The sequence below is a fragment of the Pipistrellus hanaki genome, assembly GCF_964339955.1.
Source record: "Pipistrellus hanaki genome assembly, chromosome: 4".
Classification (NCBI taxonomy): Eukaryota; Metazoa; Chordata; class Mammalia; order Chiroptera; family Vespertilionidae; genus Pipistrellus; species Pipistrellus hanaki.
This window is the reverse complement of record NC_140506.1, coordinates 88,418,961-88,446,843: the sequence shown is the minus strand read 5'-3', so window position 1 is coordinate 88,446,843 and position 27,883 is coordinate 88,418,961. Positions and strand designations below refer to the sequence as shown.

General features: G+C 50.0%; 2 protein-coding genes and 1 pseudogene across 4 annotated transcripts; 1 reads left to right on the top strand and 2 right to left on the bottom strand.

Moving 5' to 3' along the window:
- Window positions 1-78: 78 nt before the first annotated feature.
- Window positions 79-2,378, bottom strand: LOC311621047 (GTP-binding nuclear protein Ran-like; annotated as a pseudogene). The gene is made up of 5 exons: window positions 2,330-2,378; window positions 1,605-1,922; window positions 1,261-1,499; window positions 173-316; window positions 79-101 (listed from the first exon to the last, which is right to left on the bottom strand). The product of its transcript is annotated as a GTP-binding nuclear protein Ran-like (transcript).
- On the top strand, window positions 2,373-16,079 carry ALG1 (ALG1 chitobiosyldiphosphodolichol beta-mannosyltransferase). 2 transcript variants are annotated; one of them, XM_084881388.1, is made up of 13 exons: window positions 2,373-2,621; window positions 3,554-3,631; window positions 3,788-3,891; window positions 5,486-5,634; window positions 7,005-7,094; window positions 7,682-7,792; window positions 8,533-8,654; window positions 8,850-8,888; window positions 9,207-9,266; window positions 9,967-10,077; window positions 11,319-11,433; window positions 12,307-12,382; window positions 13,396-16,079. In XM_084881388.1, the coding sequence occupies exons 1-13, from the start codon at window positions 2,402-2,404 to the stop codon at window positions 13,525-13,527; spliced, it is 1,407 nt and encodes a 468-aa protein (XP_084737514.1). In that variant the 5' UTR covers window positions 2,373-2,401; the 3' UTR covers window positions 13,528-16,079. The 2 variants fall into 2 exon arrangements, with proteins under 2 accessions (XP_084737514.1, XP_084737513.1); XM_084881387.1 differs by having other exon boundaries at window positions 8,512-8,654.
- On the bottom strand, window positions 15,339-27,662 carry EEF2KMT (eukaryotic elongation factor 2 lysine methyltransferase). The gene is made up of 8 exons (XM_084881389.1): window positions 27,544-27,662; window positions 25,298-25,357; window positions 23,071-23,151; window positions 21,811-21,912; window positions 19,114-19,247; window positions 18,736-19,031; window positions 17,377-17,526; window positions 15,339-15,474 (listed from the first exon to the last, which is right to left on the bottom strand). Exons 1-8 carry the CDS (start codon window positions 27,637-27,639, stop codon window positions 15,374-15,376), a joined length of 1,020 nt encoding a protein of 339 aa, XP_084737515.1. The 5' UTR covers window positions 27,640-27,662; the 3' UTR covers window positions 15,339-15,373.
- Window positions 27,663-27,883: the final 221 nt, after the last annotated feature.

Here is a 27,883-nt window from a genome sequence, read left to right as displayed (position 1 = left end):
TTCATCCACATTAACTGCTTGCAGCTTTATGGAAGTGGTGACAGGTATGTAGGTAACCAATGAGAAGAACTTGTGTGGTCAATCTGCATCCTCATTACGTGCTGTGGACAACCACATGGGATATGGAATGGGACATTCCTTGTTCCTTTAGCCCAGACCGCTTTGTTGAGACCGGTGTCAATGTGCACTTCTGGAGCTCCCATCTCCTTCATGGCAGATTTCCCGATCTCTTTGAGTGTCTGAGGGCCATGCTTCTTGAAATCCACCCCATGGATACACTTGTGAATGTTCTCGAAGTTCCTCAGCGAGGGGACCCCTTTCAAAGTCAAAAAGCTGTCACATGGACACACACTAAACTCTGCAGTGTGACTACAGGGTGGTGACTTTGGAGAGTCGGGGGGGGGGCGGGGAAGAATTTTCCCTCAATACTATGGGTACTTAAAATCATTATGGCTTTTACTTTCTTCTTTGTCCTTTTTCTCTTCCATTTCTCTTTATATTTTAAATGTTTTATTCAAGTAAAACACATATCCTGAAAAATGAATAAGTGTGATGTTGGAGGAATTTTCCCAAGTGGAACACACTACCTTAGGAGCACCCAGACCAAGAAACAGAACATGATTGCCTCACACCGCACCTTCCCATGGACCCCTTCCCACTCACTTCCTGACTCTCCAAAGAGGTCATTCCCCTGACTTCTGAGAGCAAAGACTTTTTTTTTTTTTTTTGATACTTGAAATACAACTTAATTCTGATTCTAAACGAAAAGGAATGGGAATGACAGTAATATACAAGGCTTTGCCACTTTTGTGATGCGACTGCAGCACTTTTATATTTGAAGCTCAATGAGGAAACAACTGCATTCCAACAACTAAATGTGCAGGTTCAAAAAAATGAAGGTATTTTTAAAATTTTACAGAGAGGAAGGGAGAGGGATAGAGAATTAGAAACATCAATGAGAGAGAAACATACATCAGCTGCCTCCTGCATACCCCGACCTGGGGATGTGCTCGCAACCAAGGTACATACATGCCCTTGACCGGAATCGAACCCGGGACCCTGCAGTCCGCAGGCCGACACTCTATTCACTGAGCCACACCGGCTTCGGCTGAAAGTATTTTTTAACTGCCACATTCACTCTGAAGCCCATTTATTTCCTTCAGCATCCTAAAGGTCAAGTACAGGCTCCGCTTAGCTCCATCATAAAGGGGGCGAACACTGACATCACAGGACAGGTGACTATAAAACTAGAATCCTGACATTGGGCTCCAGCTTCCCTTCCTCCCAGGTCATCATCCTCATCCGGGAGATCAGTGGTCTGGGCAACCTCCGGGTCATGCTCATAATGTGCTGCCAGCACTGGGTCCCGGACAACCTATGGTGGGGCAAGATCAGGCATGGTGGCATACTTCCAGTTAGGTTCTCCAATTAGTTTTCTAGCAAGCCAGTGGAAGGGCTTTTCAAAGTGTTACCGTGTTTCCCCGAAAATAAGACATCCCCTGAAAATAAGACCTAGCGCAACTTTGGGAGAAAAAATTAATATAAGACACTGTCTTATTTTCAGGGAAACAGGGTAGTTACTTTGCGCAGAAATATCATAGCACAGAAGTTCTTCTTTTGGTGGAAGACAACTGATTTTGCCTTAACTTTCCTGGGCTTAACAGCCACTTTGTAGCCACACAACAGGATAGGGATGTTTTCACACATACTTGTACCAGATCTCTATGTCAGGTAGGCAACTTCTTTTAAGTACCTCTCGAAGTTATACCAGACATTATAACTGCATCCTGGGCTTGGATGTAATAGCTGTCTCGGTCCGTTGAATTTCTCCTGGCCCCATGTACCCCACACATGGAACTTAATGTGCCCTCTGTTGGTATGAAACAGGAGGGGATGGACTTCAACACCCAAAGTGGCTCCATCTCAAACTCACCAGACGAGTTTCACCAATGGAGTATTCCCAGTCCCATCATCGCCAACCAACACAAGCTAGAACTGAACCTGGGGTTCTCCCTGGGAAATCTTCATGATGTTACTTTCAGAAGAATCTCCGGCGGGTCTGACTGAAAGCTAGAAAGATTAATTCTCATTTTATATAAATGGAACCAGTCAGCATTTACTCTTTGGCGTCCGGCCTCTTTTTTTCAATATTATGTTTAGAGATTCATCCAAATTGTTGTCTTCCAACTTTGAAATAAAATGTTCCTAGATACCCACGAGGTAAAAACTTGACCTTCATTCAACTAATTCTTGGATCTCAGGACTCTCCGTGGGCTCCGCGGGCCCCCTCTTAGGGAACCACGCCCTCCTCGGCCTTCTCCCCGCCCACCTCGGGGGCTCGCTGTACGGCTGCGCACTGCGAGCGGGAGCGCGGTCATGTGACTGCAGCCAGCCGGCCAAGATGGCTGCCTCCAGCGTGGCTGTGCTAGCGCTGTCTCTATTGTTGCCGCCGCTGCTGCTGCTGCTGCTGCTGATCGCGTGGAAGCGCTGGCGGCGGGGGCGCTCGGCCCGGCACGCCATCGTCGTGGTGCTGGGCGACGTGGGCCGCAGCCCCCGAATGCAGTACCACGCGCTGTCATTGGCCAAGTGTGGCTTCTCCGTGACCCTCCTGGGGTTCTGCAGTGAGTGCCGGGGATCTGGGAAGGAGGCAGCTCTCTCAGCTTGATCATCTCAAAGGGGCCGGAGCGAGGATGCTCCTTCTCTCTCTCCTCCCTTGGGCAGCTCTCCGAGATGGACGAGCCCGCTGTCGTCCTGGGCAGCTATTGCCAGGTGTCTGCCCAGGCTCTGCTGGGTGGGTCTGCATGAACAGTCTAAACAAGCTGTAAACGAGCAACTGCCATATGCCAGGGTAGTGCTAAGCTAATGAATTCATTGCACAGTTCTCACTTAATCCTTATCGTAAGTGGGAAGACGGACTGGAACCCAGATGTGTGTGACCCCAGGGCTAGTATTGGTAACCGCATCTCTGCGGCTACTCTTGTCAGGCTGCGTCTGAGGAGACAGGCAGTTTGTCTCCTCTGCATTCCTCTTTGCAGAGCTCTGCAGACTAATGTTTTTCATTTGCACAGCATGTCCAACTTTTCCCCTCAATGTACAGCGTCACGCGTGTCTGTTCCGCCATCCTCCTCCATGTTAACATCTTTAAAGGGCAGCTCATTCTATATCAGTGCAAAGCAGTAATAAGAGCACTGATTGCCTTTGGTCTCTGTTTAGAGTCTGCTCTCCGAGGGTGAGGGTGTGGAGTGGGGCTTCATAGGGGTCTTCCTGTGATGGGATAATTCCACCATCCAGGGAATCTAGATCAGTTTGAGGGGCTACTGTGTGCCACGTATTGTGTTACCTAAAGATGAATACGATTCGGGCCCTTCCTCTCTGGGCAGTCCAGTGGAATCTGGACAAGAATTGGCCTCATTCTCTGTTCTGGCAATTGAGGAGCAGAGAGCTGTTTGGAAAAGTCCTTATTTCCAAAATACTCTCTGCTATTTTGCCTGAGATCATCTGACTTTAAATTCGATTGCCCTGTCTGGTTCATTAAAGGGAACATTCTTTTCAGACTCCAAACCCCATGATGAGCTCTTGCAGAGTGACAGGATTCGGATTGTGCCTTTGACAGAACTTCAGAGACTTGCAGGTAGGGTGCAGCCCACTCCGGATTTCTCTGACTCCGTTTGTGTGTGTGTGTGTGTGTGTGTGTGTGTGTGTGTGTGTGTGTGGCTCGGGCGGTGTGGTGGTGTCTGTAATTTGCCAAGAACTCCCATGGCAGTGACAGCTGTTTTCTGACTTGCAGTTGGGCCACACATTCTTCAGTATGGAGTCAAAGTTGTATTTCAGGCGGTGCACTTGCTGTGGAAGTTGATGTGCTGCGAGCCGGCAGCCTACATCTTTCTCCAGGTATATGTCAGCCCTGCTTCTTTCTGTGAGAATCACTGTTAACAGTTCTCCTTACTTTCCAGTCTTTGAAAATGCATAGGTTGCCCTAACCGGTTTGGCTCAGTGGATAGAGCGTCAGCCTGTGGACTGAAGGGTCCTACGTTCGATTCCAGTCAAGGGCATGTACATTGGTTGCAGGCACATCCCCAGTGAGGGGTGTGCAGGAGGCAGCTGATCAATGTTTCTCTCTCATTGATGTTTTTAACCCTCTATCCCTCTCCCTCTCTGTAAAAAATCAATAAAATATATTTAAAAAAATGCATAGGTTGGTAAATAAATTGCACATCTGTGTGTATAGACTTTTAAGAATATGAGTAGGAGAATAGAGTATGTGGCTATTCTATTTATGGTGCCCATCCAGTTTATTTTTCTATGTCATTACACAAAAGTCTAATATTGTACTTATTACACATCTAAGTGTTTTACATGTATTAACTCATTTAATCACTGACAATAATCCTAAGAGTTGAGGAGACCTACATCCCGAGAAGTTCAATAAGTAGCCCATTGTTACACAGCTAGGAGGTGCTGGGGGCAGAATTTTTTGTTTTGTCAATCTTCACCCAAGGGTATTTTTTTCTATTGAGTTTTGGAGAGAGTGTAAGGGAGGGGGAGAGACAGAGAAAGAGAGAGAAAAACAGCAATTGGTTGCCTCCCACATGGGCACTGACCTGGGGCTGGGGATCAAACCTGCATCCGAAGTATGTGCCCTTGACTGGAATCGAACCTATGACCCTTCAGTCAGAGGGCTGATGCTCTATCCATTGAACCAGACCAACTAAGGCTGGAGGCAGAATTTGAACTAGGTAGTCAGTCTGACTCCGGAGTTATGCTCTTAACCTCTCCCCTTCACTTTTTAACATATAGAAACACCTTTTTGATTTATTAAAAATTTTTTTAAAAAACTGATTTTAGAGAGAAAGGAAGGGAGCAAGAGGGATAGAAACACCAATGAGAGAGAAACATCAATATTGATCGGCTGCTGTCTATATGCCCCCCTGCTGAGGATTGAGCCCACAACCTAGGCATGCACCCAAACCAGGAATCGAACCGGTGACCTCCTGGTGCACAGGTCAATAGTCAACCACAGAGCTATACCAGCTGGGTAGAAGCACCTTCATTTACTTGCTGATGTACCCTGATTATTTATTTAGTCTTATTTTATGGAAAAGATTATCAATGAATATATATATATTTTTACATGAGTCTGATCTCTTTCTTGGGATAAATTCATAGGAGTGGAAGTGCTTGGTCAAAACTGATGCACTTTCAAATGTGTGGTGTGCTACTGGATAGACCTAGAGTAGGGCTGGGCCAATTTGTCCCCTCTCCCAAAGGGGGTGCCTTTTCCTCAACACAATTTCCATCTAATGCACCTCCTTGATTTGATGACCTTGGACTTTTCAGGTTGGTCATTTTGTTTCTTTTATGACTTTTTATACCTTTTTTTAGTGAAAAGAGGGTCTTCTGGCTATCGATCATGTACGTTGCACTCAGTTTATTGTCAATGATAGTTTTCTTTCCTCATCTTCATCCAAGTCTCCCTTTTTCCCAGAACCCCCCCGGCCTGCCTGCGATTGCTGTCTGCTGGTTTGCGGCCTGCCTCTGTGGGCCCAAGCTCGTCATCGACTGGCACAACTATGGCTACTCCATTATGGGTCTGGTACATGGTCCCAGACACTGGGTCGTTCTGCTGGCCAAGTGGTAAGGGTCTGGAAGGATGGTGCAGATACCTTCCCTAAACTGTGGTAGGAAGAAGGGCGGAGACTCAGTGAAGCTGCTTCCCTATAATTGGGCGGATGCTGGTTAAAAGTGATGGAAACAGGCCCAAGCAAAGGACAGCATCTGATGGCTTACAAAACAGAAAAGTCCAGAGAAATGGCTGACTTGAATTCCAAAAGGGTGTTATCAAGGATCCCTTTCATCTCTCTTTCCACACTCCCTCTGGGAGGTATTTCTCAGGTTCTGGGAGCTCCCCTTGCTGTCAGCCTCACCCTGTCAGGCTCTGCAGAGAGTGAGCCTCTGATTGGCACCTGCCATCCTGTGTCCTCCCACAGAGGCCAGGAGCCGTAGCACTTCAGTGCCTCAGGCTTGGCACAGGTGCTTCTGGGAGAGCTTGGATTCTAGGTATGCCAAGACCAGATTCCCAAATAAAAACAGGCTTTTGCTGGAAGGGACACAGGCCACGGTTTGCTGCAGCTGATGGGAGGGAAGAAGGGCATGTGGTAGCAGTTTGACCAGGGGCAGGAAGAATTGGTCTGTTCTGAGCCGCGGTGTACAACTCCTGCCTCAGTGGGGACTTCCAGCCTCCCCTGATGGGTAATTCTTTGATGGTGGTAACAGCAGTGGTGGCAGCAGTAATTATTGAGCACTTGCTGCATGCCAGGCTCAGTCCCAGTCCTATATCCCATTCAGTGTACACTGAACCCCTTTTACAGGCTGGGAAATCAAGGCCGAGAATCATTATGTCTCTTGTCTCACAGCTAACAAGTGTGTGGACCAAAATTCAGGCCCAGGCTGTCCAATTCCAGAGCTCTTTGCATCCTGAGTTGGCAACAAGCCCTGATACACCAACGGCACCTGAGTCTCATTCCCCCTTTCCGGTTCTCTTTCGGTTCTGCCCTATCATCAGGTTGCAAGCCTCCATTTGGAGCAAATATGTTGTTAACGCCTCTCTATCATTTGCTAAACTCCTCTGTAATACATGGAGAGCATCCTCAGCCCTGCAGCCTTCATAGGGAACAGTGCAAGGTAGCTAAAATTTAATAACGGGCTTTATTGTATTTCTTCTTATGGCAAGAGAGACTGGGTTTTCCCTTCGGTGGCATATATTGTTTTCTGTGAAAGTAATTGTATTTAGGTTGAAAAGCGATACGATGTAAAGAAAGATGTGAAAGAAATAATAGCAAAGGTGGAACTCAGTACAAATCCCGGGAAGTTACCTTGCCAGAGACCCGATTTGGGAGACCCCAGCTCTGCAGCCTCTTCTGTACGGGAAGGTTTCCAGTCACATGGTGGTTATGGCCGTGGGGCCTGGCCAGGGCTCCGGGCTGAGCAATCCTGTGTCTTTCCAGGTACGAGAAGCTTTTCGGCCGCCTCTCCCACCTCAACCTGTGTGTGACCAGTGAGATGCGGGAAGACCTGGCAGAGAACTGGGGCATCAAGTAGGGACCTCGGGTGGCACAAGGGGCCCCAGCTCAGTTGGTCCCAGCGGTAGTGCCTGCCGTGTCATGTTGGCAAGGCATCTGGAAATATCCAGGGGCCTGGGAGATGGTTATTGTCTTGGGAAGCTGCGGGAGGAGGAGTGAGGGAGGAGGAGGTTGGAGTTTCTTACCCAGCCAGCCAGATAGCCTAGGCAGTTTTTAAATATATTGATATATATGTTGATTGATTTCAGTGAGGGAAGAAGAGGGAGAGAGAGATAGAAACATCAGTGATGAGAGAGAATCATTGATTGGCTGCCTCCTGCATGTTCCCAACTGGGGATCAAGCAACCCAGGCATATTCTGGGAATCAAACTGTGACCTCTGGTTCATAGGTGGATGCTCAATCACTGAGCCACACCAGCTGGACTGGCTCAGGCAGTTTTGTTAGAACTTCTCTTTCTGATACCCCAAGTAATCATAGCTTGTTATTGTCATTGTCTGAGACTTGGATCCCCCAAGGGCCCTTCTTTTTTCCAGATCCTCCTGGGTCTTCTATTCCTTAGGCCCCTCTCCACTCCTAGAGCCTCCCACTGATCTCTTTGCAGAGCTGTGACTGTCTACGACAAGCCAGCATCTTTCTTTAAAGAGACGCCCTTGGACCTGCAACACCGTCTCTTTATGAAGCTGGGCCGCACCTACTCTGCACTCAGGGCCAGGTAGGTCTCCTGTCTTCCATCTTCTCTTGTGTTCACTTCTGTCCTGGCTTCTCCCCCATCGCTTTGCTGCAGACTTGGGTTGGCTAACTATGGCTCCAGGCCCACTGCCTGTTCATAAATAAAGTTTTATTGGAATGCAGCACATTCATTCATTTATTCATTCATTGTCCATGGCTGCTTTCACACTACAAGTGGAGCTGTTACAAAAGAGATCAAATAAAAGCTTGAAGTGTTTATTCTCTGGCCATTTAAGGAGATGTTCGTCCTGCTCAAGGCTGTGGGCATCTTACCCTCCTGCCTGCAGGTTTCTGACCCCATGGCGGCGTCTGTGGACCTGTGTGGTCTGTGGGGTGTCTCCCAGGGCTCAGGAAAGGCCCTTTGGGCAGCAGTTCACACACCAGTTGTTCGCTCCTTTCAGTAACCTGGGAGCCAGGTGGGAGGTCACAGCATCTTCATCCTAAGTTGAGGGAATGCTAAGAACAGGAAGCTGGTGAAGGCTGGGGCTGAGTCGGTCTTGCCTGCTGTTGTGACCTCAGCACCTAGCAACAAGTCAGTATTGATACAGAAAGCAAGGCACGTGTCTGTGCCCGGCCCAGGGCTGTAGGGTTGGCTCAATGTGTCTGACATGGCCATACCCTGACCTTCGGGAGCTTCTGGGCCTTGCTCTGGTGGGAGATGGCCATCCTGGGGCCTGTGCTCCTGCTCTGTGGCATCTTAAGGCTCTGTCCCTGCTCCTTCAGCTCAGATCCCTTGGACCCAGCCACGGAGAGGTCGGCCTTCACAGAGCGGGATGCTAACAGCGGGATGGTGTCACGTCTTCGTGGGCGGCCGGCCCTGTTGGTCAGCAGCACGAGCTGGACAGGTCTCAGGATCCCCCTGTGCACTTGGGGTCTTGTGCGAGCACCTGTCTGAGCTGGCATTCTCCTTTCTGCCAGGCCTGTACCCACCTTCCCCCCACATATATTGATTCGAAAGGGGAGGGGCATTGAGCTGGGTGGGATGGGGGCCAGGGGAAATATTTAGAAACCAGTGTGATACTGTCTCTCTCTTCTTGCAGAGGATGAAGACTTCTCCATCCTGCTGGCAGCGTTAGAAAGTAGGTGTGTGGCTGTGATCAGGAGCTGGGCTTGTCAGGGGCTGTTGAGCTGTGAGGTGCTCACTGAGCCTTGCGTGATGTCCTCTGCAGAGTATCCCTTCCCCCAGGGCTGCAGGGTGGGCAGCCTGGGCACTTGGGTGGTGGAGGTGGTGGCTCTGAGTCCCCATTTGGGTCATGGAGTGACCAGGCCCACAACTGAAGTGCCATCTCTGGGAGAGTGACCTCGTGTCTGGAATTGTCCCTCCGCATTCCCCTCCCCGACCCGTCCCTCACCTGAGTAGATGATCCTGTCATCATGATGTATTTTCTTGAACACAGAGTTTGAACAGCTGATCCTGAATGGAGAAAGCTTGCCTTCTTTGGTCTGTGTGATAACAGGTACTGCCTGGGACCCTCCATGTTCCTGTATTTGGCTTGGGGGCAAGGAGGGGGATCTGCCTTTCTGGTGTGCCTTTCCTACGTCAGGCACGTAATGCTCCTTGTTCCCTTAATCCGCATGGCAGCTCTCTGACGTAGGTTTTTCTACACCTATTTGCCAGCGGGGAAAACGGGCTCAGAGGGGCCTCACAGCAGGGCATGGAGCCTGGTGTTTATTTTTTTTCTTTCTTTTTTTTAAAGAGGCCACTGTGACATAAAATTGCTTCCAAGTAGCCCAGTGGGAAGAGAAGCAGAGCTGTGGTCAGAGGAGGAGGGTCCTGGGCCAGGTGTCACACCGTGTGCACTCCCCTCCTCCTGGCCGGCCCAGGGTTGCAGGAGCCCACTGCACATGCCTTCCCACCACCTGGGACTCCTGGCGAGGCACAGGGCGTCCATGTGAGAATTGGTGTCTAATTGGCCCTCTGGCGCCAGGCCAGAGTTTATCCTGGCCACGCTCACAGTCTGCTGGGCGCAGGTTGCCATGGCCTCAGTGGTCAGGGTGCACACCCCTGGAGGGTTGTTTCTGGAAGGGGCCATGGGAGTTTGATTGGAGCTGGGGAGTGTCGGCTTCCCGCTCACACCTTGGCAGGGGCTTCTCAGGGCTGGGCCATGGGTGGAGCCAGAGGTGGGCCAGAGCAGTAACTCCGATTTTCTCTGCCAGGCAAAGGGCCTCTGAAGGAGCATTACAGCCACCTCATTGGCCAGAAGCAGCTCCAGCACATCCAGGTCTGTACCCCATGGCTGGAGGCCGAAGATTACCCTCTGCTTCTAGGTAAGGACGCCTGGCTGGAGATCTGAGGGAGGCGGGGAGAAGAGCAGGGCTGAGGTTTAAAGGAATCCTTTAGGGCTGGAGGACAGACTTTTTCTAAAAATGACAAGACTGTAAATATTTTACTGGCCTCTGTTGCACATTTGTATTTGCAGCCCTTTAAAAATTAAAAGACATTCTCAGCTCAAGGGCCTACACACATCGGCCTCAGGCTGGGTTGGGCCTTGCCATGGGCCCTGCTCCAGGGGCCACCGGGGACAGAGATGCTGCTTGCCAGGAACCTGTCAGAGGAGCTGTTGACTGTACTCCAGGAAGGAAGGCTGTTTCCTGGTGTGCCAACTCCTTCCTGTTTCGTGGGCTCAGGTGCTGTTTGCCAGGGATTGTAAGAGGTTTATGTCCTCTTAGCCTCCACACCCTCAATTCAGTCCTGCTCTTCAGTCCAGGCAAGAGGGCTGAGCTGGCTTGGGTTGGGGCTCATTGTTCCCCAAGAGCCGGAGGGCAGTGAGGAGATGAAGGTTAGGCAGTATTAACTTTCCCTTCGAGAATGCCCTCCCCTTCTCTTCCCTCCTTCATTACTCGGGGGAGGGCAGAGTTGGCTTGGTACTGATGCGTCTCCAAGACTCATCTTCCGGCAGCCAGTGACAGCCCAGGCAGAGCGCCTATGTGGGCAGGCATTTCCAGCCAGAACTTAGTGATGTGAGCTTGTTTATTTGGCTTTATTTTCACAGCGACAGCTGGTTTTCTGTTCAGTCTCCTGTGGGTTCAAAATTTTTCCAATTATTATGATAAAATATATATATAGCAAAGTTTGCCATTTGAAACATTTTCCCGTTTTACATGTACACGCAACTCAGAGGCATGAATTATGTCCACAGTGTTGTGCAGTCATCACCACTGTCTGTTTCCAAAACAGCCTCATCACCCCAAGCAGACACTCTGAACCCATTCAGCATAATTGCTGTGGGTTCTTTTTAAAATAAATGGTGGTTAAGTAGGAAAAGGGAGTCTTTTTAAATTGAAATGTTAGTGATAGGCAGTGTTCAGATAGGGCTGAGTGGCCAGGATTGGACACTGCTGTGTCCCCACCCTGCACCAGGATGCTTGGCCGGCTCCAGCCAGTTCTGTGTGGGGTTGGGAGTGTTTCCCTTGTCCCAGTCCCCACCAGAGGCGTCGATCCACAGTCCTTGCAGCATGTGTGGTCAAAGGAAGCATGGCCAGTGCTCTGATGGCCCCTCCCCCTGCAGGGTCAGCGGACCTGGGCGTCTGCCTGCACAAGTCCTCCAGCGGCCTGGACCTGCCCATGAAGGTGGTGGACATGTTTGGATGCTGCCTGCCCGTGTGTGCCGTGAACTTCCGGTGGTAGGAGCGGACACGGAATCTTCTGGGAGTTAGGTTCTCAGATCAGCCTCTGAGGGAACCAGTGTGGTTAGAGAAAGGCTCCACCTCCCGATCTGTGCAGCTCAGCCCAGTGGCCCCGGGGAGTGGGAGTCCTCGGATGGGCTGAGTCCTACTGGAGGAGTTGGCACCACTTAGAGCTCATGTTGAAGGAGAACTACCTGTCCTCAGTACTGAACTCGGGGCTTGTGCTCAAAGGATAAAGTGCTGGCTGGAATCGCCTGCACAATTTACATGATTTTATTTCTCTTCCCCTTTGTCTGAGCTCATTTACTCTTATTCAAATTAGTCAAATGAGTGTAATTCTGTCTCCGCTCTTCCTGGCAAAGATGGGGGTTTGGAGAGGACAGTGTGAGAAGAGGCTCTAGAAATGGCTCTCCCATGGGCTCAGGAGCCAGCCTCTGGACGGAAATCGGGATGTTAGACCCATGTGTGAGCTGAGTGCTGCACTCTGGGGTTACCCAGAAAAGTCACCCGTAATGTGCCGAGCCTACCTCCAATGGGGTTGCCTTTTACCTTGTTACTTTGCCGTCTGGTTAAAAAACAAGCAGAACCCACTGAGTGTTCTCACTGCAGAGTATAGAGCAGAAAAGGCTCAGGTCCCTGTTCATTGCCCCATCCCCCCCATTGATTTGAATTTTTGATATATACCTTCCCAGGTCTATTTTCTATTCAGATGTCAAAACTAAGACCAGATTCATGGGAACCAGACTGACTGGTTCCTGACCCCTAGCTTAGCCTGTGGGTGGGGAGTGGTAGCGTGGGGGGCTGGGTGGGCACCATGGAGTTCTGGTGTCTTCTCCAGGCAGCTTAGGCCTCGCTTGACTCTCTCTGCAGCTTACATGAGCTTGTGAAACATGAGGAAAATGGCCTGGTCTTTGATGACGCAGAGGAACTGGCTGCTCAGCTGCAGGTAGTGTGTCTACCCCCATGTCAGGGCTTGCAGGGCTTCAGGCTGGCACTGGGCCATGCCCCTGCACTCCTTGGGTCTGGGCTGGGTCTGGGTGAAAGGCAGCAGGAGGCAGCAGTGGTCCCAGAGGTTGGGCCTCAGTGGGCCCAGGGGAATTAAGGCACACCCCACCTGCTGCTGGGTTTATGGAGCTTATACCACGCAGATGATATAAGGTGGACTGTGTGCCACTTAGGGAGCGACTGGATATCAGGAGGGAGAGTGAGGAGTGAAGGGAGCTTCCTAGACCAGCCTTGCAAGATGGATGGGAGTCTTCAAAGGATACTTATTTCTTATTACAAAAAGTCATATATCATCATTTTTGATAGTTGAGACATGGGTGGCAAACTTTCTTGCAAGGTCCAGCTAGAAAAATCTGGTGTGGCAGTGTTTCAATAAAGCTTTATTTACAAAGACAAGTGGAAGATCCAGTCCAGCCCACAGACTACAGTTTTCAGACACCTGACTTAGTGAAACTGGAAAGAACACAGAGATTGTCTTGTTCCTAGCCCATGGGCTGGATGGTGCTGGGCAGAGGCTGAGGGGTGGGTGCTCTTGGAGGAAGGAGGGGTGGGTGCTCTTGGAGGCAGAGGCTGGGGGCTACTGCAGGTCAGTGTGTGGATGGCAAGCACTGCAGCTTGGCTAGCTGTCGAGTAGGAGAGTAGGAAATGGAACATGGCTGGGGTGTGAGGGGTCCAATAAGCCCAGTGAGAGAGGGGCTGGCTAGGCCAGGGAGGTCAGGTTCAGAGATGTTTGAGACCAGTTCCCCACGCTGTGGAAACTGGGCAGGCTGGTGCAGGGAGGCCACTGGAGGCTTCTAGCCACCGATGGGGATGGTGTGGCCACAGAGGGAGGGTTTCTGAATCACTGGCCGGACAGCTGTGTTTGGGGTGAGACAGAGGTCCAGGCTGCTGGGAACGGGGTGGGGGTGGAGGGAAGCGGTGATGAGGGAAGTTGTTTTGTCATTTTTCTTCTAGATGCTTTTCTCAAAGTTTCCTGATCCTGCTGGCAAACTGAACCAGTTCCGGAAGAATCTTCGGGAGTCCAAGCAGCTTCGTTGGGACGAAAGCTGGAAACAGACAGTTCTCCCTTTGCTTGTGGACACATGACCCCTTGGGCCAAAGACTGAAGCCCCCTGAGCATGTCCTGGTGTTGGATGTCACAAGAGGAAGACCCTGAGGTTCATGCAAACCCCTCCCTGCTCTCATAGCCTTCCCACCAGCACCGTGCTCCATGTCCCTCCTCCAGCCTCTTCCAGCTGCTGTCCCTTCCCTGCACAAACTGTGTAGAGCAGCGCCTCCTAGTGGATGGCAGTTGAAAGGACAGCAGGTGCAACGCATAGGATGAAATTATCCCCCCCCCTTCCCCCCCTTTCCTTTAAACTTTATTCAGAAGGCGAATTTTGGCAGTTTCATGACCATTTTGGTCAATAAAAAATCGTATGGTCATTTCCAAGTTGCCAAACAGTCTAAATTTAGGACAGAGAGGCGAGGGCAACAAGAAAGTTTTCACTTAATTGGCACTGGTATCGATGCCTTCCCATCCCTGGGGATACTCAGTTGCACCTCTGTGACGGGGTGTGTTTTTCTCACGCTGGCTGCTCCAGTTTTGGGACGTCCACTCCACACAAAATCTGCTGGAAGTCTCCTCGCTTCCTGTGTTCTTTGAGAATGATTTAAATACTCCAGCCAGCCAGGCGGTGGGCCTGTGCTCAGTGTTGTGCCTTGGGCTGTCAGTCAACAACATTAACACATCAGAAATGGAGGAGAAATCCCAAAGCAAAGGGCTACCAATGAAATTTTCAATAAGATGGAGAAGGCTGTCTACCAAGTGAAGTGCCGGTTCCCAATATATATCGTCAGAGACCGTTTCATTGCTCTTCATGCTTTATGAAGGGTAAAAGGGTTTGGATTGGGACAGTTAAGGAGAGAGGATTTGTAATAAGAGAATCTTTACAGAGCCCTGGAGTATGAGTCCCACATCTCTTCCTAAAGTCGGGAAAGAAGGTGTCCCTCTCGGATCTCAAACTTTGGGAGGGAGCTTCCATGACTGCGTGTGAGGCTATCCGTGTAGCAGGGGATGTGGTGGTCGGCACTCAACAGCCAGAAACAAGCTTCCCAGACAAGCTGAGGAAGGGCCAGCCTTTGGCTTGGAATGAACTTATTCTAATGACTGGAAATCTGTGGCCCAAGAAACTACTTCAGCCTTGAGTCACTTCTCTTTTTTTCTTTCTTCTAGTTTATTACTTTTCTGTTAATAGCCTGTGGTCTATTCCACATCTCTTTGTCCCTGTTTTTGTCTCCTGGTGTCTGCCTCTCTCAGCATCTGCTGTTATGTCCCTAATATTTTGATTCCTGCTTTGACATGGGCACTGCGGCCCCCACACTGTGAGCACAGATGTGCCACGTGCACCATGGGATGTGTGTCCAGAATGGAGGAAAACGTACTCGATATATGTGTTTTTACCTGCACAAGTGGAATGCTTATCTCAGCCAAAATCTTCATTTCTTATTTATGGTGATGGGCTTATAACCAGAACTGCAGACAGAAAGGGGCACCCCCACACTTAAACAGTTACATATTTATTTTTATTTAAAAAAATATATATTTTATTGATTTTTCACAGAGAGGAAGGGAGAGGGATAGAGTGCTAGAAACATCGATGAGAGAGAAACATCAACCAGCAGCCTCCTGCACACTCCCCACCGGGGATGTGCCCGCAATCAATGTACATGCCCTTGAACGCAATCGAACCTGGGACCCTTCAGTCCGCAGACCGACGCTCTATCCACTGAGCCAAACCTGTTTCGGCTAACAGTTATATTTCATTAGAACAGTTGATGGTTCCTGATTCAGAATTTAACACTCTTCAAACATTTAAGTCCAATGAAAGTTTTATCAGCTTTTCCACATATTCTTTCCCAAGTGATTTAATTTTCCCAAACATTTATAAACCTACAGCATGAGTTTCAGAATTTCCATTTCTGAGTGCTCTTCATAGGGAAATAGCTTCTGGTTGTGACGAGGCACTGCTTCCCATGAGATCCCAGCTTTGCCTGGAAACAGAGCACATGTGTCTCAGGATGGTGGGGTTTGCGGACAGGATGTCACCTGTTAGTGCAAAGCTGCAGGACAGGTCTGGGGATGGTGCAAGGCTGCAGGAGAGGCCTGGGGATGGTGGTGGGGGGAGGGAGTGTATCGACATTTTCAAGCCTCATCCAGACATCTAGAGTCAGCCTCTGGGGGCAGGACTAGGAATCGTGTTTTGAAACACTTCATGACAGCCAGGTTTGCTGTCTGTCCACCGGCCATGCCCATCCTCAGAAGGTCATGGCCTGTCTGGGCTCCCTGTAGCTCTGCACCTGTCCTACACCTCATCACCAGGTGCAGCCAGAATCTGAACCCGCTCTGCCTGACTGGTCATCAGGTGCCTCCTCACAAAGGAGCACAGGTGTCTGAAAAGCCATTGGTGAGGTTCATTTTGTCAGTTTTATTGTGAATGAAAAATTAATATTTAAAAAGGAAATGAGACATACAAGTGTAGAAGCACCTATGATCCTGCTGTCCAAGTATAAACTAGTGTCTATTCTTCCAGGTTTCCCCCCATGTGAATAGTAATATAAAGGTGATTATTTTTTAAAATAAAAATTGGCTTATACTATTTATGCTGTTTGGCACTTTGCTTTCTTCACTTAAAATATATTGTAGATTTTGATGGTTACCAGATGGGAGGGGGGTGGGGGATAGGTGAAAAAGGTGAAGGGATTGAGAACTACACATTGGTAGTCATGGGGATGTAAAATAGAGCAAAGAGGATATAGTCAATTATACTGTAATAACTATGGTATCAGATGGGTACTAGATTTATTGGAGTCATCACTCTTTAAGTTATATAAACGTCTAATCACGGGGTTGTACACCTAAAACTAATATAATGTCAACTGTAAATTTAAAAAAATATTAAAATATATACTGTAGATACTTTGTCCCATCTCCAGAAGGACTTCATTCTTTCCGGGGCTCACAGTACTCTGCCAATGGGACATGGGCACATGTGGGTGCGTGTTTGGGTGGTCTTTGTGTTTGGAAGGTGGGGCTTTGCTGGGGGCAGGTGTTGGGGGCAGATGTTGGGGCAAATGGGTCCTGCACTGTTGTCAGGTTCAAAGTTAGAAGGCCTGGTTGGGCCTGGCAGGTGGTGGGAATTGCAGGGCAGTAGGTGTGGGGTGCAAGATTAGGGGTGGAGAGCAGGAGCTGGCTGTCTGGCTCCAGTCCTTGGAACTCAGGCCATTACTTATCTTCCCTACACCCATGTTTCCATGGGCAACAGAGGATGACACCCCTCCAGCTGCTAGAGGGGCTGGCACATTTCAGGTCTGGACAGTGCCTGGTCTGCAGCAATGCCAATTCAGGGCAATAAAAGGCAGACTCCTTTCCCTTCTGAAAGTTCCCCCTTGTTCTTCCATATACTGCGAGTTTAATCCACGAATAGCAGCTCCTGTTTTCCTGGGCGTTCCTGTAAGTCAGACCCTGCTCCACCTCAGGTGGATGTTTCCGCTGTACAGATGCCCCGGAGGCAGTGCCAGCCAGCTCCACAAGGGAGGGTGTTGGAACCAACTCTAGAGCCTGTGCCTGACGGCAATGTGGCCTGAGCTTGGTCTACCCTGACACCACTGGCATCTGCCATCCTATCTACTTTACAGCCAATGAAACCTGCCCTAGACACATGGCAGGGCTGCTGGTCCCAGCCCTCCAGGATCATGGTGTGCGCTCTGTCCCTTGGAGCCTGCTCTCCCCCCTGCTGACCTCAGGGTGGGAGCTGTTGCCCCAGCCCAGCTCCTGGTTTGTTGCTAGGACCCCATTCTCTCACTTCCCTGGTTTCTGCCTCACTGGAGTCCTGTGTGGGGCCAGCACAGTGGCCCCTGCAGGTTGGACGGCCTCTCAGCCTGTCATGGGCTCACCTAACTCAGTGGTGAACAGCCTGCATGTCTCCGGGTTGCGGATGGTGAAGGCAATGTAGGCGTCAGGAGCCTGCTGGTCCTTCTGGCAAGCAGAGAGTGTCTGCAGGACCCTGACGAGTGAGAGGACAGTTTCTGGGCAGTACAGCACATCTGCAACGAAAAACCTCAGGTCACGGACAGGGACTCCCTCTAGGATTCAGGTCCCCAGAATGGAGAGCGCTGGGTTGTGCCAACCCTGGCAACAGGCCAAGGGCCAGGAAAGCAGCAGTTCTATTAGATGGAAAGAAAGTTATGTATATAAAAAAAAAAGAAAAAAAGAAAATCCTTAGGAGAATGAAAGCTGCTGAAAGACAAGGCAACTGAAAAATATCAAGGACTCACTGATGTTCCTTTAAAAAAAATAAAAATTCTTTAATAAAACAAACCTGAGTCTGCTTCGGACTTCTTGCCTCTTTGCTCTCGGCAGTCTGAGGACCAGCTCACTCCTGCCTGACAGCCAGGCTTACAGGGATGGTGCCACCTTGGGGTGCGCTGCTTGGGCTCTGGCTGCGGCCACTGTGTGCCTTTGGGTCTCAGGGCTGTGGCCCAGGACCAGAGGTACAGAGAGCTCCGTCAGCCAGAGGCTGAGGTGAGCTTGGCGGAGGATAAGGGGTCTGTCGGTGGCCAAACCAAATGTTCCTTCTTTCAAGGAACCTGTCCTTGCACTAGACTTGGGTGGTCCCCTCTATGGGGACTTGTCTACAAAAGACACGGTGTGCATGTTAGACAGAAACAGCAGGAGCTCTCCTCAGGGCCACACAGACATGTGACGATTATACAGAGCACAGGGAAGCCAATGCTGACAGAGGTGGGGCACTTAGAGCCCTGACTTGGACTCCACCCTGAGCCCATGGGTGCCCTTGACACACAGAGGACTGACAGTGCTGGGAATATTGTGCTGTTCCTGTGGCTCTGACAGGACAAGGCTGCCATAGCCATTTCCCGTCCCCTCTGCCTGAAGATGCAGCTGCTCTCACTATCCGATTTATGTTCCAGATGGCAACTGAGTGGCCTCAGGCTCAGGAGAGGGACACAAAGGCGGGGCTAATAGGTCAATCACCGTGGTGCTCTGGGGCCCGCTCTGCTCATCCCAGGCCTTGCGGGCAAGAGCCAGGTTCATTTATCTGATGGGACCACTACAATGGGAGTGCAAAAGTAGCCACTTGATCAAACAGGTGCTTGAGAGCAACCAAGAGGCACACCCTGTGCTTTGATGTCGCTCTGGAGGCTCACAGTGACCCTTCCAGAGTCCATGGTCCTCTTCCCTGAACCGAGAGTGGGTGGAGCCACAAATGGAAGCCACATGGGGCTGAAGGGCACCTGCTGCGATGACGACGTCTGGCTGGAAGGCAGCGAGCTGAGGGGCCGTCACGATGTCCCAGTCCAGCTGTGCCACTGTCACCCTGGGGCTCTCTGCGTTGTGGGTGTTATGTCCTGGGTGCTGCGCAGGGGCAGTGGCATCTGACTCTAACAGGAGGCCGTTGAGAAGGATGTTCCCTCGGAGCTGCTCCAGGACAAGGCTGTGACAGTCGCTGAAGACATATGCTCTAGGATGGCACATCTTGCAAATAGCCAGGCCTGTGAGGCCGGCTCCACTGCCGAGCTCTAAGACAGTCCTGAGTGGGAGAAGGGGACACGTGTTCGAAATCGTGCTTCGGAAAACTCGCCTTGGTATCCTCCCCTGTGCCCCAAGGTCACCTGTGAGTGAAAGCTGCTGGGTTCTCTATGGCCCATTCTGCAAGGTAGAATGCGGCATTCCACGTGACCAGTCCGGTAGTGCCATGGGAAATTATGGCTGAGCTCTCAGAGAGTGTGACCGAGTCCCCGGAAGGCTGGATGGAGACAGGTAGAGAGGTAATCCAGCCACCAGAAGACAAGAAGCTAGCGTTAAAGAGAAAAAAATCACAGCAGGTGGATGGCTAAATAAACTGGTATGCCCATGCCATGGAATACCACACAGCAATAAAAAAAGAATTGCTGACACAAGCACCAACCTGGATGGATTGCAAGGGTATTATGCTGAATGAAAAAGGCCAATTTCAGAAGGTCACATGCTGTGTGATTCCATTTAGCTAAAATTCTCAAGATCAGTGGTGGGGCTCCCTGGGGTAGGAATGGGAACAAGGCCTGGGGGTGACTATGAAGGGGTGGCCTGAGGGAGGTCTTTGCTGACAGAACAGTTCCGCGTCTTGACTGTGGTGGTGCCTGTGCAGGTCTCCACATGTGGTGGACGACACAGAATTACACAAACACTGTGCCATGTCAGTGTCCTGGCTATGATGCTGTGTCAGGTGTTTCCGCTGGGGGACACTGTGGAAAGGCATGCGGACCTCCCTGTATGATTTTTGCAGCTTTCTGTGAATCTATAATAATAAAAAGTATAATATGCTAATTAGACCGGACATCCTTGCGGATGCTCTAACCAATTGAGCTACCCAGCCATAGCAATGCTTTGTTAAATTTTACACTTAAAACCTGTACAGTTTTGTGAACCAATGTCATCCCAAAAATTTAATTACAAAAAAAGAAACCCCACAGTTCTGATTTTGAATTGGAAATGTCAATATATATAGATTCATGAGGTATTCTATGTTAAAAAGTATGGATATACACATCACCACTCATATCCCAGTTCTGTTCACTGGAAAGGCCTACACATTGGTAGCAATGAGCACCCTAATGCCCAGATTGTGGTCTCTAAATATCACTTCCCACTAAAAGAAACCAGAGCTTGTTGAAGACATGGCTGATTCCTGATCTGGGGTAGGAAATATGCAAGATGAGTCTGGAAAAGCTTGACAAAAAATACAGCAAGAGCCCTGGGCTGTGCGGCTCAGTTGGTTGGAGTGTTGCAACATGCTCCAAAGGTTGCCAGTTTGATTCTGTCAGGATACATACCCAGGTTGTGGGTGTGATCCCCAGTCAGGGTGCATTCAGGAAGCAACCAACTGATGTCTCTCTCACATCGATGCTTCTCTCTCTCTCCCTCTCTCCTTCTAAAGTCAATAAAAATATATTATTTAAAAATTAAGCAAGAAAACGATTAGGGTAATGTCAAAAGGGCTCAGAAGCCTATTTGAAGTGCCACAAAACAGCACATTTTGAGCTTTAATAGGACATGATTTGCTCAGCTTGAACCCCTTCTGGGGATGATAGGAGACAAATTCACTGTCTTGAAAAGGAAAGAGAAGCCTATATCCTGCCTTTTCTCTACAAGCTGGACCTGTGAGTAACTAAATAGTGGGTGAAGGGAGGCACCTCCTTATAAAATTTCTCCAGTTAATGAATGAAAACAAAATGATAGAAGCAGGAAATTGCCCTTGTGCATCCTCCAGAGAATGAGTTAGCCTGAGCGTAGGGAATTCATAACTACTGTAATTCGGAGGAGAAAAAACAGATATGATGTTCCTCCTAGAAACCCATACTGTGTTCTTGTCAAAGCAACGAAACAGACGTGAACCTGAGTGGGCCTCTGAATCCAGACACCGATTTTTAGGAAACAGAGGATGGAGGAACCAAGTTGAATAGCACCACGTGTGCGCCACCAAAAGTCAGCCTGTGGAAGGCTATCAAAGCCAAACCACAAAGGCTGTTCAGAGGCACCTCTGGGGGAAGAGAGAGCTGGAATGGAGATGGGACCTGTGCATGAAGGGAGACTTCAAGCCACAGCTAGTTAATGGGCAAGACAAAATGCTAGTGTCCATAGGTGGAAAGGGCAGCGATAAAACCTCAGAGTGGTTAGTCTGAAAGGGAGATGGTGGTTACTTTTGCAGGGGTTGAGGGCTAGAAGAGAGAGAGGTCAGATGGGGCCTTGTGGGCTGGCTGCCAAAATTCTGTCTTTTGACTGGAGTGGCAGTTAACAGGGTAGCTGCCTTGCAATGATTCAATAAGCTGTATATTTATTTTGTGTGGTATTCTGTATCTATGCTTTATTTTATGGTAAAAGGTTAAAAACAGACAAAAACATCCAAAATCCCTCTGACTGTTGTGTGCAGAATGGATTTTTGTGGAGCAAGAAGCTGGGAGACCAGTCAGAAGGCTGCGACAGTGGTCCAGGCTGGTGAGGATAGTGGTGGGGAGAGTGGGAAGTGACTGCTGTCCTATAACATCCACTCATCAAGCATTTATTGGGGGTTGAGTGCCATATCCCTGCTATGTAAATACTATGCATACCTTAACTCCAGCCACCCCATAAGATAGGTACTATTATTTGTCAAAGTGCTTGATTTACAGATGAAGAAACAAGCTCAGGGGCGGATAACTGGCTCCACCTAAGACCACAGAGCTGATGAGTCAGGATCTGAACCCATGGGAGGCTGCTGGAGCCTGAGTTGTAAATCTTTGTGCAGAGGCGGGTGTCTGGCCTGTGTGGGGAGGAAGGCGCACGGCTCCTACCAGCAGATAGCTCCTGTGGCACTGAGGGGGCTCCTCGGCTGTCAGGATCTCTGCCAACGCCTCGTACAGCTCGTCCAAAGGCTCTTCATGAGCAGCTTCGTGCTGGGGGTGATGGAGTGAAAGTTTCAGCAAGAGCATTAAATATGGACCCTCATGAATCAAACAAAGGTCCTGTCTATTTGCTTTTACTCTGAGTTCTAAAAACGGCTAGAGGATTTTCACCAAATATGGAGGGGCAGATTGGGATGGATTGACATAACATGGGCTACCTGGCATATAAATACTTCACTCAGTGGGGGGACCTGGGTATCTCAAATAGGTACAGAGAGGGTGAGGGTGAGAATAAGGTGAGAATCTATGGCAGCAGAAACGGAATGGCATGAGAGCTGCTGTCTGACAGGGACAGAGAGCTCTGCCCTTCGACCATGATGTCCTGGATGGAGAGCACAAATGGTGCTTTTAGGTGGGCCCAGGCAAAACCCACAGGACGGGCACTCCACACTTCAGAGTGTGGCTTCATCAGCTGGGCAACCTGTCCTGCGTCCCATTGGGGGTGGGGGTTGGGGGTGGGGAGTGGAGTGGGGCGGCATCCGGTGACCTTGTTCCCCCTAGTGGAAGGGAAGAAACCTGCTGGTGACTGCTAGATGTGCCATGCTGGTGAGAATGAGGGATGGAGGCAATGGAGAAGATGGGATCACTCCATGTGCTAAGCGTGGGTGAGGCACAGCCCTTGTATTCAGAGGTCAAACAGGTCAGGCCTGCTACTGATCACTGAGGGTTTGTCTTACTGGACTCTGGTCTAACATGAAACTCAGCAAATTTGGGTTCACCCTTAAAATCCATCCTGTATCAGTGAGGAAAAGAGCTATTCAAGGTAGTTCATTGGGGGGAAGGTAGTAAGGGGAACTAGTTATAAAGGCATTGCAAGATCTAAAACCTCCAACAAGGACAGTGCAGCAATCCAGAGACTGGCAACATCAGGAAACTGTCAAAACCCCTCAGGTGGCAGAACAGAAGGAGAAGATGGGGATACAATGCTCAGGGCTGCCTGGAAGAAATGTCAACTCGCACAGGGACCACAGAGGAGATGCAGCTGCTGCTGGAGATCCCTCAGGAAAAGGGAGAAAGGGTTTGCAAAGGAGGCAAAGGGTATGGGATGGATATGAGCTCCAATAGGCAAAGCTTGGCAGAGGGCCCACTTCTGGAGAGCTAGCCAAGAGCCAGGCACTGTCTGGCCACTGGGCAGTGCCCACCACTGACCTTTCTGATGAGCTCTGAGAGAAAGCACCGGACATACTTCACAGACGGCGGATGCTTCACGCACAGAGGATGTTTCACGGTCTGTGACAAAGGACACATGTGAGTTGGGGAAGAAACCCGGCCTTAAGTCTCCCAAGGGCTCTAAGTGTTTACACAGCAAACCCCAGTTACCCAATCCCTCAGCAAACACATATAGACACAAAGGTTCTGGCTCTAGGTGATTCTCATGCATATGAAAGAGTAAGCCTTTCAGAATAAGCTCTTTCCCAACAATTCTTTACTGCAGCAGCACAGATCATGGCAGTGTTTCCATTCTGGGCAGGAATATGAGGCATGTGGACCCAAGAGAATACCCTGCTATCGACTGAATGTCTGCATCTCCCCAAATTCATATGTGAAATCTAACATCCAATGCAATGGTTTTATGAGGTGGGGCCATTGGGAGGAGATTAGGTCATGAAAGTGGAACCCCCAAGAATGGGATTATTGCACTTATATGAGAGACCCCCCCATACCGGTCCCCTGTGCCTTCCACTATATGAGGATACAATGAGAAAATGGCCCTCTCTGAACGAGATAGCAGACCCTCACCAGACACTGAAATTGGCACCTTGATCTTGGACTCTGCAGCCTCCAAAACTGTGCAAAATAAATTACTGTTGTTTACAAGGCATGCAGTCTATGGTATTGTGTTATAGCAGCTGGACTGGTCTAAGACACACCCCTTTCCAGGGCAGCCAGCATGAAAGAGAGTTTGTAGTAAGGACAAGTGTGGATTGCCTGGCTCCATGGAAGAGGCAAGAGCCCAAATGGTGGAACAAGGCAGATTTGGCACCTGTCCTTCTGGAGCTCATATCCCAGCCAAGGAGATGAGCAGGAGCCAGACTGTGATGAGTGCTCTGATGGCCAGGGCAGAGGAAGATGGGGACTCCGCCTGGGACATAGAGGAGGGGAAAGGGGGCTCTCAGGGGTGACAGTTCAGTGGAAACTAGAGAATCAAAAAGCAGGGGAAGGAGATCTAGGCAGAGATCTCCAAGGTGGCCACAGCCTGGCATTTCTGGAAGAAGGGCAGGGAGATAGGAGCAATGAGAGTAGGGGCCAGTTCCAGGGGGCCTGCTGGCTGGAGGGACATTATTTTACCCAAGGGCAATAAAATACCCACACACTGCTCAGGGGCTTTCTATCAATAGTTGGCTGGTGCTATGTGAGGTGAGAATCAGAGTAGCCTACAAGACAATAAACAATGAACTTGGACATCTCTGAGCTCACAGTCCTAAATACTAGATTGTCCTGAAGTCCTCCCTAGCTACAGCTCCACCTTCTCTGCTTGGTGGTCAGAAGGATACTCCTAGTTCATCCTCCACACAGGAATTTTTTTAATCCTCAACTGAGGATGAGAAAGAAAGAGAGAGAGAGAGAGGGAGAGAGAGAGAGGAAAAGAGAGAGAAAGAAACATTGAAAATATTGATCATTGGTTGCCTTCTGTATGTCCCCTGACCATGAATCGAAGCTGCAACCTTTTGATATAGGGGACCATTCTACAACCAACTGAGCCCCATTTGCCAGGGCCATGCAGGAATTCTTAATCTGGGTTCCTTGGAGGGCTTAGTGGTGGGAGGAGGATATGTGACTCCCCTGAATTTGTATTGCAAATGTATTCTGATGCATTTTTTTTTCTGGGGGGAGAGCCATAGCTTTGGATTTTGAGAAGAGTTCATGACCCCTCAGAGGGTTGAGAGCCAAGAGGCAGTGTAATCTGCACTTGATCCACATGGCCGGGCAGGTCAGGCACAGTGGTGGTTCCACATATACCCTCACCCACACGCATCTTAGAATCCAAAACTCAACTCCAAAAAGCAGGGGTCCACCTACATCTAGAAGAGAGACACACGTGGGCAAGACTTGCATCTTTATTTTTCCCTTAAATGTACAGAAGAAATTCTCTGAACAGCTAGCAAATGCTCGATGTTCCCACAGCTGTCACTTGTTTTCTCTGTGGACAGCTTAAAAAACATCTGCCAGACTCCCTCCTCTCAAAGTAGATTTTTGCATATTCTGATATCTTCATCTAAGAAAGCAAAAGAGCCAGAGCTCTCTGAGGTGCTCCCACCCAAATGCAGTGCCTTTCTTTTGAAAGGAGACAAGCACAGGCACTGTACTGGTGTCATGTCCTCCTGGGCACGTCAAGAGGCTGGTGACTGCATCCCAGTGACTCTGTGATTCTTACCTTCTGCAAAATATCCAGCAGCAGCTCAGAACTGGAGTCCCTTAATTTCTCTTCTAGGCTCTATTTGGAGACAGAGTGGGGGGCAGAGAGAGAAATCAAGACATTTTCACAGGAATATTAAACATGCAATAGGACATGTTGGCAAAGTGCTAAGTGATCTCTCCCCAGGGACCTTGGCGAACTGGAAGTAGAAGCCACAGGCGGCTGAAAGCCTGACCTTGACAAGTCCCAGGTTCTACCTGGATGAGTCAGAGAAAGACTATCAGGAGACAGACTCTTGGTTTGCATTAGCCCTGGCTGCTAAGCCTCGCCTGGATCACAGACTGGCTTGGTGGCTGCCCTCGTCAGCCAGGAATTAGTTAGCCAGGACATCAGCGCCCGATGGGCTTGCCTGGGACTTGACATCTGAGTTAATGTGCAGCTGCCAGGTCCAGCTTCTACAGGGCCTGCAGGGCACTCCTGGTAGTGAGCTCAGGCTCCAGAATCAGGCAGACTGCCTGGCGGGTGTGTGACCCTGGGCAGATCCCTTTGTTTCTCCAGAACAACTTATCACATGCTGTAAGACCTGGCCCTGGCCTCTCTCATCTCACTTGCCATCATCCATCTCACCTCTGCTCATGCCACTCCAGCCACACTGGCCTCCTCACAGCAGCTTGTTCTCATTGGCAGAGCCTCTGCACTCCCATCTCCCCAAGACCTCCCACAGTTCAGGTCGTGGCTCAAACTTCCCCTCTTGGAGGCCTTCCCAGATTCCCCTACTTTGATGAAACATTTCCTTGTTTTATTGACTTTATAGCCACTGTTATCCTGTGGCACTTCCTTATTCATTTATGTGTTTATTCTCTGGCTCTCCCATCTGAACAAGGCTCACCTGTGTGCTGCTGATCCTGGTGCCTGGCTCATGGGAGGCATCCAGTAAACATTTGGATGGAATAAAAATACTAGCTAACATTTACATCCATTTACCATGAGCCAGGCACTGCCTCAGACACTTCATTATCATGCATCCCTGATGACAGCCCTTTGAGGGAAGCATCCTGTGTTACTAATAAGAAAACTACAGCCCAGAAGTGTACAGTCACTTGCCCAAGGTCACACAGCTTGTATGGGATTGGGCCAGGATTCCAAGCAGGAGGCTGTCTCTCAGGTCTGAGCTCTCCATTGCTGCACTCTACCTCTCTTCTAGTCAACCTGGGTGGTAAAACACAATAGTAATAGCACCCACCACATGGGTATTGTGGGCCAGCCTAGGTATGCATTTAGCATGGTCCTGGTACAGAGTATGCACTTATTTTAGGTGAACAATTTTAGCTGATATGGAATGGGGTCTCATAGATGCTGTTAGAAAGGTTTAAATTTTGGTTAAAAATGTACATATTCCTTTGTGTCTGGAAATGAGCTCTCAGAATGCTAAATGGTTGATGTCAATAAAATACAAATGACTAAGAAGGGGAAGACCCGGGAAGAATACATATCCAAACTGAGTCATCCCAGTGAGCTCACCGCACATGAATTATCAAGGAGGCAATGTCATTAGAAATCTCCTTGGCAGAAGGAAGCTGCTGTACACCATCGGCCTGTGCAATGGCAGGTCCCAGGGCAGGGGAGCTGAGACCTCTATCATCTGTTTTCTGGCCACTTTGTTTCTCCCTGCCACTTCCTCCCAAGACTTAAAGAGCCTCAAAGTTGCCCCTGAGACGATTTTGTCCAAAGCCGATGACAAAGATGAAAACACCCAGGGGCCTGTGTCTGTAATTGGGTGCGGGGGTTGTCTGTGATCTGGTCACTGCGCTCATTGCAACCTGATCTCTAGCTGTATGTACCGAGGCCGTAGACAATTATTAAAATGGGCAACAGCAGCTGTTTCTCATGACCGGGAGAACTGGCTTAAAAAAAAAAAAAGTCATGAAAATTACTGGGAACTGTCCATGACCCTAAAAATCTGAGTGGAAAAGGTAGTTGGGAAGAAACTTCAATTCGTGGGACCCAAGTCAGCAAAGGGAGAGGAGGGGGGGAAGGGCCCAGAGGAGAGGGAGGTGGTGGCCGGGTGAAGGGTGAGCTTCCCAGGGGAGTGCGGCCCAGCCCCAGGTCCAGCGCAGCCCCAGGTCCAGCACCAGAGGTAAGGCCCCGACACCCGAGAAAGCCCAGGCCGTCCAGTGGCGGGGAGGGCGGGAGTGGGAGCCCATAGCGCCCCCTCACCAGTCCTTCGCCACCCCCGCTGGCACTCAGCGCGCCACGCCGCCCACCTGCCAGGGGAAGGAGCGCAGCGCGCGCGCCGCCAGGAAGCGGCGCTCGAAACTCTGCAGCAGGGGTGAGGCTTCCACGCTCTCCTCCGGCGCCATGACGGGGCGGGGCCGCCGCGTTGCTCGGGAGACGGGGCGGAAGCGGGGCGGTGCCTGGACCAATCCTAGGCGACTCGCGGGGGACCGAGGGCGGGGCTTGAGGAGGCCGGCGGGGGCGGGGCGGGGATTGAGATCTGGGAGGTGGAGCCAGGGTCGGAAGGGGCGGGGCAAGGCGCCGGCGGGGCGGGGCCAGGGTTTGGCGTCACACGAAGGCTTGGCATAGCCGCATGCGCTCCCTGGGAGC